Source organism: Herpailurus yagouaroundi, unplaced genomic scaffold (assembly GCF_014898765.1).
Source record: "Herpailurus yagouaroundi ecotype Mexico unplaced genomic scaffold, PumYag 221, whole genome shotgun sequence".
Taxonomy (NCBI): domain Eukaryota; kingdom Metazoa; phylum Chordata; class Mammalia; order Carnivora; family Felidae; genus Herpailurus; species Herpailurus yagouaroundi.
In genome coordinates this window covers 14,924,349-14,937,824 of record NW_024412452.1, presented here as the reverse complement: position 1 = coordinate 14,937,824, position 13,476 = coordinate 14,924,349, and the positions used below count along the sequence as shown (strand labels likewise).

General features: G+C 41.8%; 2 protein-coding genes across 2 annotated transcripts in view; one reads left to right on the top strand and one right to left on the bottom strand.

Moving 5' to 3' along the window:
• The window catches only part of DNAAF10 (dynein axonemal assembly factor 10), a 25,618-nt gene extending 22,893 nt beyond the window's left edge, over positions 1–2,725 (bottom strand). The window contains exon 1 of the mRNA XM_040458217.1: positions 2,442–2,725. Coding sequence (XP_040314151.1) covers positions 2,442–2,624 — 183 coding nt within the window. The 5' untranslated portion in view covers positions 2,625–2,725. The remainder of the gene's footprint in view (positions 1–2,441) is intronic.
• A 339-nt stretch (positions 2,726–3,064) lies between these two features.
• The window catches only part of PNO1 (partner of NOB1 homolog), a 22,518-nt gene continuing 12,106 nt past the window's right edge, over positions 3,065–13,476 (top strand). Inside the window, exons 1-5 of the mRNA XM_040458218.1 lie at positions 3,065–3,342; positions 3,581–3,730; positions 7,516–7,599; positions 8,018–8,078; positions 8,320–8,437. Coding sequence (XP_040314152.1) covers positions 3,136–3,342; positions 3,581–3,730; positions 7,516–7,599; positions 8,018–8,078; positions 8,320–8,437 — 620 coding nt within the window. The 5' untranslated portion in view covers positions 3,065–3,135. The remainder of the gene's footprint in view (positions 3,343–3,580; positions 3,731–7,515; positions 7,600–8,017; positions 8,079–8,319; positions 8,438–13,476) is intronic.

Here is a 13,476-nt window from a genome sequence, read left to right as displayed (position 1 = left end):
ACACACACACACACACACACACACACACACACACACACACACACACACAATCTATGACAACAGCAACAGAACATACTCAGCTGATCCTGATGCACAGTAAGAGTTGAGAGCCATTGAGCCTATATTTAACCTGTATTCTTTTCCACTGCACCATAACAGCCAAACACAATCTAAGTTCTTAAATGTGTTTTTGCATTTGTTTTATCCTTTCTCTAGACAAGAGGCTTTTTAGAAGAAGGGACTCATTCTTCAAGTACCTCTGGTCCTTCTTTAGCATGGTATCCTGAAATAGGTTGTCAACAGAGACAAAGGGCATTATTTCACTCTGTGGAACAAGTGTGTTCCTAAGTGTATACAAATTATACCTTATTTTAAAAAGTTAGAGTCTGTAAATGTTCTCTGGTTAAATTTGATGGTATTTGGTATTTGTTCCTAATACTTCACCTGCTTTTGTCTGCTATTCCAATGTTTCCATTTGTTCAAACCCTGACCCCAGTTGATTAATGATCAATAAACTGATATTTAAATTTTCCAAGTTACATCCTTTTACAGACTATACATTCACTCATCCTTTTAACAAGTAATTTATTGAGTGGTTGAACTTTACAAACCACAGTGATGAAAAGACACTGTCCTTACTCTCCAGGAGTTTACAATCTAATTAGAGATTAGACAGAATTACATTATTTCTGGAGCAGATAAGAACCAGCATAATGCAATGTAAAGAGTTTACTTTGTGTGGGGATCAGGAAGGGATTTCCTAAATCAAATAATCTGAACTGGACCCTAAAATAGCAACAGGTGCCTGGGGGCTAAGTGGCGAACAACATAAGCAAGGCAAGGTAGAAAAGGATAAGTCATGTGTAGGAACTCTGAGTACCTGGCTAGAAAAGACAAACTGAGGTGCCTGGGTGGCTCAAGTGTCTGACTCTTGATTTCAGCTCAGGTCATGATCTCACAATCTGTGAGCTCTTTGCTAACAGTGCCAAACCTACCTGGGATTTTCTCTCTCTTCCCTGCTCTCTCTCAAAATAAGTAAACTAAAAAAGAAGAGACAAACTGAACAAGAAAACTGGCACTCATTGAAATTTAAAGTGAGATGGGATCGATCTTATATTCCTTCTAATCCAAGCTTGCCTATCCAAATTGTATTCATTCTTTATCTACCACAGTTTTTTTTTTGTTTGTTTTTTTTTAATGTTTTGGGTTATTTTTGAGAGAGAGAGCATGGAGAAGCAGAGAGGGGGACAGAGGATCCCAGGCGGGCTCTGTGCTGACAGCAGCTAGCCCAACTCAGGAACCCTGAGATCATGACCTGAGCCAAAGTCCAACTCTCATTGTACTGGGACACCCAGGTGCCCCAACCTTTATCTACCAGTTTAAAGCCAATCTTCTCCATGCAGATTCTCTCCATAGTTTTTAATCCCTGGAGCTCTCAACCTTCCCTGTAGTCTATTACAACCCTAATACTTGATTATGACTAATCACCTGAGATCAATGCATTTTTAAAACTGTAAACAAGTACAAGAATATTAGTTACCATCATTATTCTCGAATTCTTTCACTAATGATCTTCACAAAACTTGTAAACTTGCTCTTGCCACATCCAGTTAAAAGTCCTTCAGAGATGTCCCATTTAAAAAAGCGTAACTCCTTTAAACAACTTAAAGACCTTGCAAAGTTTGGTCCCTGCTTACCACTCCCATCGCTGAGGTTCCGCATACCCTGTTTCCTCTGGAAACCTCCTCTATTCCTAGTTTGGCCTAGTTAGCATCTACTCTCCCAAATCTGTTTTTACTCTCATAGAACCGTGTTCCTTTATGTTAGAGAATTCATCTGCTTGTATTTATGCGTCGTCTGTTTGATCATTTAACTGATTCTCTCTCCCACTAGAAAATAAACTCCGTGAAACCAGGGTCGTTGTCATTCACATGCCGGGGAATATCAGACAATCAATTGATACTCGCTGAAGAATAAATGTTTCGGCTGTCTCCTCCAATTACAATGCAGGCATCACGGTACCAGCTTTGTCTCTGCTTATAAGAAAAAGCATTTTACTAACAGGGCCTATTAAAAAGACTCCACAAACAACTGCGCACTGCCTAGAAGGGCCTCGAATTTAGATACGAAATCTTAATGTCACTTCCCAGGGACCCCGCTTTGGACTGCGAGGGTGACTGCAGGAAGGGGCCAGCAGGGCGCGGATGAACTGGCCAGCCGAGAATTCAGGACTCGAACCAAAGCATTTTACGTCGGAAGTATTCCTCAATCTGCGATCATCTTCGTTGGTTCCGCGCAGCTCGAGCTGTGCTTTTGGGGGACGCTGGACGGAGGCTTGGGCAAAAAGAAATGCAGACTCCCCCCAACCCCAGATCCGCACTCGACCCCTCACCAACGGTAGTCCCAGATCCTGGAACTGGGCAGTCCCGCTTGGCACCCACCTCCCGAAGCAGCTTTAGGTCCCCGTGCTGGATCTCATACAGTTGAATGACGCCGGTGCCCCGTGCGAAGTTGCCCATGGTCACAAATTTGGCGCTGCAGGGCACCCACTTACAGTCAAACACCGTGTAGTTGAGGCCCTTCTGAATATGGGAGATGATCTGAGGCTTCTCGAAGGCCGACATGGTCCAGCCAACTTCCCCCCGCCCAACAAGTACACCCAGACCCTGACAAAACACAAACCGGGAAACCAGACTCCAAACATTAACGCTTTTCGCCCTCCCGCTTGCCGTAGTAGCCCCAAAACCAAGGCGAGTTGGATTTAGTTGTCTCTGATAATGCCCGATGCGCCACTGAAGTGAAGCAAGATTTTTCTTCACTGACAGCACAAACTTGTTTATCGTCTTTACCTACTGCCTTTCGCACATACACATATTGGAGATTGCAAATGCGTCAGCTGGGAATGGCGGAGCCAGAGGGCACGACAGGAATCAGGCATATTTTAGGATATTCCCCCTTCTCGTCCAAAAAACGCACAAAATCCCGCTCCAGGGACCCTACGTGGGACTTCTTAGGAAAGTGGGCGGAGCCCTGGGGCTGGTTGGCGGACGCTGGACCCTGAGAGGTGCGCCTGCGCATTGTAGCGGTGCTCGCGTTCTGGCCGGAAGCACATGTTGGGGCTGGAGATTCCTGGGGATGGAAACGGAGATGGAGGCGCAGAGCGCGGGGGCCGAGGACGGCTTCACCCAAGTCACCCGCAAGGGTGGCCGGCGGGCGAAGAAACGGCAGGCTGAGCAGCTGTCCGCGGCGGGGGAGGGCGGGGACGCGGCCCGCATGGACACAGAGGAGGCCCGGCCCGCGAAGAGACCCGTTTTCCCGCCCCTCGCTGGGGATGGATTCCTGGTACTAGCGGGGACCGTGGGTGAGGAACGAGGCTGGGGCCAAAGTTGGACCAAGCCGGTGGCCTCTGGGTGATGTTAAAACTGCTGGGGCTCTTCCGTAGTGGGGTTCTTAGAGAAACGACTCACCTGAACGAAGTTTAATTCGTTCAATTAAATCTTTTTGGGGAAGAGCTGTCATTTTGCAATGCCCATCTCCATCCTTCGAGACATCTCCCGAGTTGTGTGTTCTTTTATTGTAGAGTGGGAAAGAAGAAACAAGGAAAATTCCGGTCCCAGCTAACAGATACACGCCATTAAAAGAAAACTGGATGAAGATATTTACTCCTGTTGTAGAACATTTGGGACTTCAGATACGCTTTAACTTGAAATCGAGGAATGTAGAGATCAGGGTAAGGAGAGTGTCAACCACTTCCAAATATGTTAGGGCTTCTCTCTCCTACAGGGATGAAAAGGAGTGAATAGGCTTTCCTTAGTGGGAGTTGTTTTGTTAAACGGTCGTCATGCAGTTTTCTAAAATAGTACAGTGAGCTGGAACTTCTTGAATGTCTTTGAAGTTTGCATTCAACATGTATATTAGTTGAATTCATAAGGTGGGCCTAAGGTCAGACCAAAATACTGGCCATGCCTGTACATGTATTTTATGATGTGTTCTGTGTTGAAATGAGAGAAGGTGGAGTAAAGAGGTTGTCATAAACAGAAGTATGTAAATAAGGAACGAAAGTACATACTTGTACACACACACATATATTCATTTCATGGTGTCAGTTTGAAAGTTAATATTAATTGACTTTGGTCTTCTTTTCCTGGGTGCCAGTTTCGTATTAGAATCAATAACCAAAATTAATTCTATCTTCTGTTTTGAGGGTTCTTGTACTGTCATCAGGACTGGTATAGACTCGTGTTGAGCTAGAATAATGCAGTAAAGCAGATGCACAGCTCTGAAGAGTTGGTAAAGTTTAAAATCTAGAACTTGGCGGTAGAACTCCTCTTTGTTCTCATTGTCACTTTCATGCAGGTTTTTGTAGCTTTGTGTGAGAACACCTTGTTTCCTTAAGGGTTTCCCTTGCTTCGTTGCTTTAGATCTCCTTTCACCACCCCTTCCTGTGTGCCAGTGCCCGGACCACACTGCTTTTACTGTGATATCCTAGTGTCTTCAAAATCTCTGAAGGGCAAAAGCTGTTTTTTGACCTAACCTGCCTTTTAAGTAGGAATTTAAGTCCTAACTCATCTCACCATCTCTTTGAACATATTTATGTCCATACTATTGGGGGCTTTGCTCTCTGAAGAAGGCCCTCTCCTCTGTACTCTTTTTTTCCTGCCTCAATCCCAGTCATCTTTCAGAATCCAGCTCAAGAGCTTTCTCCTTTAGGATTGGCCTGTGTTGCAGTCGTCTCTTCAGAGCCTACACTCTTGCTGTGCTTGGCTGTCACATGTCCCAGCAGCATTAGTTTGGATTCCACTCACACTTGTTGGTCCTGCCGGAGGCCATAAACGTAGTGGTGCTTTAGCACGCACCACATCATATTAACCTTTAGGACAGCCCTGTGAAGTACTTAACAAATCCCCATCATTTAGATACGAGGAAACTGAGGGTCAAAGGAGTATGTTAGTTGGGGCCCCTGGGTGGCTTAGTTGGTTAAAGCATCTGACTTCAGCCCAGGTCATCATCTCAGGGCTCGTGGGTTTGACCCCTGTTAGTTCTGTGCTAACAGCACAGAGCCCGCTTCGGATCCTCTGTCTCCCTGTCTCTCTGCCCCTCCCCTACTCACACTCTCTCTCTCTCAAAAATAAACAAACATTAAAAAAAAGAGTATGTTAGTCAAAGTTCATTCACTAATAAGTGAATCTTGATGGGGGGGGGGGGGAGGCTTTCAGGACCTCCCACTCTGACCTTTTTATTTTACAAATGAGAAAACTTAAGACCTGCAGCAAGAAGGGGACTTGCCCAAGGTCACATACAGGATTGGAACTGGGGTCTGATTTTAAATGTGCCATTACACAACCTTGTAGAGTTTTAAATTTGTCAACTATGTGGTCTCAACTAAATTGTGAGTCTGTGTGGGAGAATAGAAGGGACAATTTTGGAATCAGACCTGTATTGGAATTTTACCTTTTTCACATTTTAGTACTTTAGTTTTCTCAAATGTAAAGGTTTTTATATTAATACCCAAGGTTGACATGAAGGTTAGAGCTGCTGTATGTAAAGCACCTTTGCAATGCATGTCATTTTCAGTGGTAGGAATTTTATGAATAGCAGCTATTTCTGCAATTATCCAGTAAAGCCTTTGAGGAAAAGATCCCTGCTTAAATCATTTTTGGTAGTTAGTACTGGAGTTAGTGCTTTGAGAAACATCAGTATATGATGACAGTTGAAGTCAGGAGATTAGATCAGAACTCCCAGGAAGACTGCATGCATTGAGGAAGAAGAGGACCAGCCTGGGCATTGACGGGATAGACCAGGGTCAGAGGTCCCTCAGCGTGTGGGCGTCTGGGCTGTGCCAGAGGGAATCTTGCAGTTTACCCCAGAGTGAGATCGCTCATGGAGTGTAGTCATTTGGCAGGATGGAACTACCCAGCTGTAAAGCTGGGAGCATTTTGTTTTGCAAGTTATTATTTTTTAATGTAAATTTTAGTTAACATACAGAGTAATATTGGTTTCAGGAGTAGAATTCTGTGATTCATCACTTTCGTACAATACCTAGTACTCATCATAACAAGTACCCTCCTTAATGCCTATCACCTATCTATCCCATCTCCCACCCACCTCCCTCCATCAACCCTCAGGCAGCTTATTCTCTATTATTTATTAAGAGTTTCTTGTGGTTCGTTTCCTTCTCTTCTCTCCTCCCCTTCCCATATGTTCATCTGTTTGGTCTCTTAAATTCTACATATGAATGAAATCATGGTATTTTGCCTTTCCCTGATTGACTTTTCTCACTTAACATAATAGATTCTAGCTCCGTCTGCATTGTTGCAAATAGCAAGATTTCATTATTTCTGATGGCTGAGTAATGTTCCATCCCATTCATTTAATTTATTTATTTATTTTGAGAGAGGGAGCATGCGTGTGAGTGGGACAGGGGCAAAGACAGAGAAAATCCCAAGTAGGCTCCACGCTGTTAGCACAGAACCCCACATGGGGCTAGATGTCATGAACTGTGAGATCGTGACTGGAGCTAAAATCAAGAGTCAGACGTTTTAACCTACTGAGCCACCCAGGCACCCCTCTTCCATTGTATATATATACCACATCTTCTTATCCACTTATCAGACGATGAACCTTTGGGCTCTCTCCGTAGTTTGGCTATTATTGATATTGCTGCTGTAAACATTGGGGTGCATGTACACCTTCAAATATATATTTTTGTATTATGTATTTTAGTAAATACCTAATAGTACACTTGCTGGATCATAAGGTAGTTCTATTTTTAGGGTTTTTTTTTGTTTTTGTTTTTTTTTATGTTTGTTTATTTTTGAGAGAGAGAGAGAGAGAGAGAGAGACAGAGTGTGAGTGGGGGAGGGGCAGAGAGAGAGGCAGACACAGAATCCGAAGCAGGCTCCAGGCTGTCAGCACAGAGCCCGACGCAGGGCTCGAACTCATGAACTGTGAGATCATGACCTACGCTGAAGTCGGACGCTTAACCGACTGAGCCACCCAGGCGCCCCTATTTTTAGTTTTTTGAGGAATCTCCATACTGTTCTCCAGAGTGGCTGTACCAGTTTGATTCCCACCAGGAGTGCTAGAGGGTTCCCCTTTCTCTGTATCCTCACCAACACCTGTTGTTTCTTATTGTTTATATTAGTCATTCTGACAGGTGTGAGGTTGTATCTCATCATGGTTTTGATTTGTATTTCCCTGATGATGGGTGATGTTGAGCATCTTTTCATGTATCTTGTCAGCCACGTGGATGTCTTCTTTGAAAAAGTGTCTATTCATGTCTTCTGCCCATTTCTTAACTGGTTTGTTTCTTGGATGTTAAGTTTGATAAGTTCTTTATAGATTTTGGGTAAATTAAATGTAGTGCTGATCTATCACCAAAAACTGGGTCGTAGAGAATATATTGGGGAAGGGTGGTGGTAAAGGAAATTTTAATAATGGGGAAGGTCAGTCCTAGTGTTTTGTTGGAATATTATCTCCAATCTTAATTTGTACCTTTTTTTTTTTTTTTAACAGACTTGTAAAGAAACCAAGGATGTTAGTGCTCTGACAAAAGCAGCTGATTTTGTGAAAGCCTTTATTCTTGGGTTTCAGGTAGAGGTGAGTGATTTCATGACATCTGAAATAGGGGCTTAAACATAATATGAATGTTTCAATGGATTTGGGCTTTTTCGAAAAAAATTTGGGGGTTTTCTAGGTCTACAGTTGGTGAATTTTTTTTTTTAATTTTTTTTAACGTTTATTTATTTTTGAGACAGAGAGAGACAGAGCATGAACGGGGGAGGGTCAGAGAGAGAGGGAGACACAGAATCTGAAATGGGCTCCAGGCTCTGAGCTGTCAGCACAGAGCCCGACGTGGGGCTCGAACTCACGGACCGCGAGATCATGACCTGAGCCGAAGTCGGACGCTCAACCGACTGAGCCACCCAGGCACCCCTACAGTTGGTGAATTTTAACTTAATAGTCATTCTCAGGTATCTAAATGAAGGGCCCCACAGCATTTATTTTTATGTTGTAGGATGCAGTTGCCCTCATTAGGTTGGATGACCTCTTCCTAGAGTCCTTTGAAATTACAGATGGTGAGTGTATGATGGTCTTTTCCTATTATTATTGTACTTTTGTATTGCTGACTTTGTATCGTATGTGTCTCTTAGCTTTCTAATAGCATCATTTGACCTGTATTACTAGCAGGTTTTAAAAATAGACAATATATGTTTTGTGTCTTTTAGTAGGGAAATTTAGTTAATGATTAAACTTCATTATGGAGTGGGTGGTATACTGGAATGGCTTGCCTCCTGAGGTCTCGCTCCTCTCATTTAGTGAAGCCCCTAAAGGGAGACCACCTGTCAAGAGCAATAGGAAGAATCGCTGGCAAAGGAGGAAAAACCAAATTCACCATAGAGAATGTGACACGGACGCGGATAGTTTTGGCTGATGTGTAAGTATCTGATCTTGAGAAAATTATTGTCATAATTTATATTTGATCTTTTGCTGGTTTCAAGAAGCTATAAAGATGGTATTTTATCCATTATGTTGCCACTGAATCTTTGTCAGTATATGGTTCTGAATGAAATACATAGTTACTTTGAAAGCAGATTAAGTAGGTTGAGAAGCTCTTAGAAATTTTAGCTTTTTTCTCAGCAATAAAGGAAATGTTTAGAATTACTATTAAAAGAAGTTACGTGATGCGTGAAGATTTCAGTAGAATCTTAGGGGACTCTTTAATCAGTAGGAGAGGGCAAAGAGTAGGTGTTTTGAATGCCCTTGTGACTTTCTTTGTAAAGAATTATATGTAGATACTTTGTAAATAATGTAGAATTACATGGAAAGGTCCTCCCTAAAAGGATGGAGAGTGTTGCACATTGGATGAAAAACTAGAGAGCAGCTATCTGAACAGAAAGAAGATGAGACAGGCTTAAAGTAAGGGTGCAGGAAGTCAAGCTGGGATTAGCCCTGTCGGGGGTTGATGCTGCTGCAGTGCTGGGTCGGGGTTACTGGCAGATGGCTCGCAGATTATATAATGCCATGAAGTTGGGGAACGAAGCAGTTGACTGAGAGGAGGAGGGATCTGCCTGCTGCTAAACCCAGAAATAATTTTAATTTAAAATCATACTGTCTTGCTCTAAACTCAGGGCCTCACTGTAATTTAGAATCTAAATTTTAGACTCTGTTTTACACTCGAGGGTTAATGGTAATACCACGTTGGTGGCCCTCTTACTGGAAGACAGGTGTATTGTAATTTTGATCTTTGTGACGTGAGCCTGCAGTTGGGAGTATGGAGCCATGAGGAAAGCTTTTTTTGAACTAGGAATTTTAAAATGTTTTGAAACGTATACCACATTTGAAAGTATCCTATGTAGCCCTAAAAACTTTGTTAATTTAGAAATCTAAAAATGTAACTGATTTGGTAATCAAATTATGGGTACTGTGTTGTGTTAAATTTTAAGCATATTTGTGTCACCTTAAAATGCATTATTGAACTAGCTTTTTTAACAGCTTTATTGCAGTATGATTTACATCCCTCCAAAATTACCTCTATTAGTATGCTGTTCAGTGAGTTTTGGGGCAGATCTGTAGTCCTATGATCCCACCTCATCCCAGGCAATCACTAATCTACTTTTTTTTTATTATTATTATGTTTGTTTATTTGTGAGAGAGAGTGCGTATGCCACGTTAGAGCTGGGGAGGGGTACCGATGGGGGGTGGGGTGGGGAGGTGCTTACAGAGGATCCGAAGCTGGCTCAACAGAGCCTGATGAGAGCCCAATGCAGGGCTTGAACTCGCAAACTGAGATCATGACCTGTGCCAAAATTTGATGCTTAACCACTGGGCCGCCTAGGAGTCCCTGATCTACTTTCTGTTGTAGTTTTGCCTTTTGTAGAAATTTCTATGAATGGAAATACACAGTATGTGGTCTTTGTTGTATAGCGTCTTATAATTAGCATGCTGTTTTGAGTCTCTCCATTTTGTTGGGTGTGTCAGTAATTCCTTTTTATTGCTAAGTACTAATTATATGGATGTGTTGCATTTTGTTTATCCATTCACAGTTGGGCTGTTTTCAGTTTGGGGTTATTATGAATAGTGTTGCTATTATTGAGGAACTTTTTATGTTTTTGTATTTTTGTTATAAACCGAATTACATACTACCTGAAATCAAAGAAATGCACTATCTTGAGTTTTCAGTATAAATAGACTAATTGGAAATCCACATGTTCAACAACATATATTAATTATGATATAACCGTAAGGTGGACTAACATGCACCTATGTTGTTTTTGATGAGTTGTCGATAATATCGTAAAATACAGTATAACGTGAGCACGATAAACTAAAAACTATTCCAAATATATTCAGTATATTAGATGGCAGATAATGTTGCCTATATGTCCTGAGACCTGCATTCCGTTCAGATCTTGCCCCGTTACTTTGGGAGCACAACTACTCACACTTCAAGTATTCTTGCTTTCTCTATTTCCTCACCTTTCTGCTCTGTCGTAAAGAATTTTTATTTTTATCAAACATACACATCTGTGAGCAAGCCCCAAATTTCTACCACCTACTTCCACTTCCCCTTCCTCAGAGGAACCAATTTCAACTCTTTTAGCTAATTTTAAACTATTTATGCCCATATTTCCAAATATCTTGTTTATATACCAGCTTGATTTTTTTTTTTCCAGATTCACTGTTGACTTTCTACCATGAAAGATGAAAATTTAGGTTTCTTTCATCCCTCTCCCCACCTCCACCCCCTGTACTCAAGCCTTCTCACATCCAGTTTGCTTCTCCCTCCCTATGTCCCCCATAAACTGGGGGTGCTGTAAGACTGGTGTTCAGTATTCCCTGAGTACAGAATCTCTGCTCACTGTATCATCAGCTGAACCAGGTGATATACTGTGATTCCTCTGTCCTTTACAATTCTGTTTTCACTTGAAAAAATAATTCCTTACCTGTGTGCTTTCTTAATATTCAGTAAAATTCAGTTAAAAAGCTGTCTGCTGTTGTATCTCTCCTTGGTGTATCTGGATTTAGCAAACGTTTGAGAAATCTCTCCTGGATCCTTCTTTTTCAGAAGCACTGGTACCCTCTCTGCCTGGCACCCAGCTGGCATCCTGGGTTCTCCTTTCAGCTTTGCCCCTTTGCTATTTGAATCCCTTGGTGTTGGATTCTTTTTGAGTACTTGTGGGGTTTTTTTTTTCTTCTTTGATACTTGTATGTATTGCAAAATGATCACAGTAAGTCTATTAACATCCGTTCATCAACACAGTTACAAATTTGTTTTTTCTTGTGTGATAATTTCTAAGATTTACTCTCAGCAGCTTTGCTTATAGCACAGTATTATTGACTATCGCTGACATGCTCTACATTACATTCCAGAACTTAACTTATTTTATAACTGGAATGTATATGCTGTTTTGTGCTGTTTGACCCTCTTCACTCATTTCACCCATCCCCGAGTACTCCTTACTTTGGTGCTGTAGATAGTCCAGAAGCAAGCTTATTAGCATAGGAAGAACATTTTTTGAGATCTTGTTTTGAAGATGTCCTGGCTGCTGGCCAACTATACAGTTCGTTCAGAACTCTGGAGACATTGCTACATCCTGGCTTTCAGTGTTGCTGTTGAGAAGTCCAAAGACATTTTGCTATCTGATTATTTTAGCTTCCTATCTGGGAGTTGTACTATCTTCTTTTTTTTTTTTTTTTTTATATATGAAATTTATTGTCAAACTGGTTTCCATACAACACCCAGTGCTCATCCCAAAAGGTGCCCTCCTCAATACCCATCACCCACCCTCTCCTCCCTCCCACCCCCCATCAACCCTTAGTTTGTTCTCAGTTCTCAACAGTCTCTTATGCTTTGGCTCTCTCCCACTCTAACCTCTTTTTTTTGTTTTTTTTCCTTCCCCTCCCCCATGGGTTCCTGTTAAGTTTCTCAGGATCCACATAAGAGTGAAACCATATGGTATCTGTCTTTCTCTGTATGGCTTATTTCACTTAGCATCACACTCTCCAGTTCCATCCACGTTGCTACAAAAGGCCATTATTTCGTTTTTTCTCATTGCCACGTAGTATTCCATTGTGTATATAAACCACAATTTCTTTATCCATTCATCAGTTGATGGACATTTAGGCTCTTTCCATAATTTGGCTATTGTTGAGAGTGCTGCTATGAACATTGGGGTACAAGTGCCCCTATGCATCAGTACTCCTGTGTCCCTTGGATAAATTCCTAGCAGTGCTATTGCTGGGTCATAGGGTAGGTCTATTTTTAATTTTCTGAGGAACCTCCACACTGCTTTCCAGAGCGGCTGCACCAATTTGCATTCCCACCAACAGTGCAAGAGGGTTCCCGTTTCTCCACATCCTCTCCAGCATCTAGAGTCTCCTGATTTGTTCATTTTGGCCACTCTGACTGGCGTGAGGTGATACCTGAGTGTGGTTTTGATTTGTATTTCCCTGATAAGGAGCGACGCTGAACATCTTTTCATGTGCCTGTTGGCCATCCGGATGTCTTCTTTAGAGAAGTGTCTATTCATGTTTTCCGCCCATTTCTTCACTGGGTTATTTGTTTTTCGGGTGTGGAGTTTGGTGAGCTCTTTATAGATTTTGGATACTAGCCCTTTGTCCGATATGTCATTTGCAAATATCTTTTCCCATTCCGTTGGTTGCCTTTTAGTTTTGTTGGTTGTTTCCTTTGCTGTGCAGAAGCTTTTTATCTTCATAAGGTCCCAGTGATTCACTTTTGCTTTTAATTCCCTTGCCTTTGGGGATGTGTCGAGTAAGAGATTGCTACGGCTGAGGTCAGAGAGGTCTTTTCCTGCTTTCTCCTCTAAGGTTTTGATGGTTTCCTGTCTCACATTCAGGTCCTTTATCCATTTTGAGTTTATTTTTGTGAATGGTGTGAGAAAGTGGTCTAGTTTCAACCTTCTGCATGTTGCTGTCCAGTTCTCCCAGCACCATTTGTTAAAGAGACTGTCTTTTTTCCATTGGATGTTCTTTCCTGCTTTGTCAAAGATGAGTTGGCCATACGTTTGTGGGTCTAGTTCTGGGGTTTCTATTCTATTCCATTGGTCTATGTGTCTGTTTTTGTGCCAATACCATGCTGTCTTGATGATGACAGCTTTGTAGTAGAGGCTAAAGTCTGGGATTGTGATGCCTCCTGCTTTGGTCTTCGTCTTCAAAATTACTTTGGCTATTCGGGGCCTTTTGTGGTTCCAAATGAATTTTAGGATTGTTTGTTCTAGTTTCGAGAAGAATGCTGGTGCAATTTTGATTGGGATTGCATTGAATGTGTAGATAGCTTTGGGTAGTATTGACATTTTGACAATATTTATTCTTCCAATCCATGAGCAGGGAATGTCTTTCCATTTCTTTAAATCTTCTTCAATTACCTTCATAAGCTTTCTATAGTTTTCAGCATACAGATCCTTTACATCTTTGGTTAGATTTATTCCTAGGTATTTTATGCTTCTTGGTGCA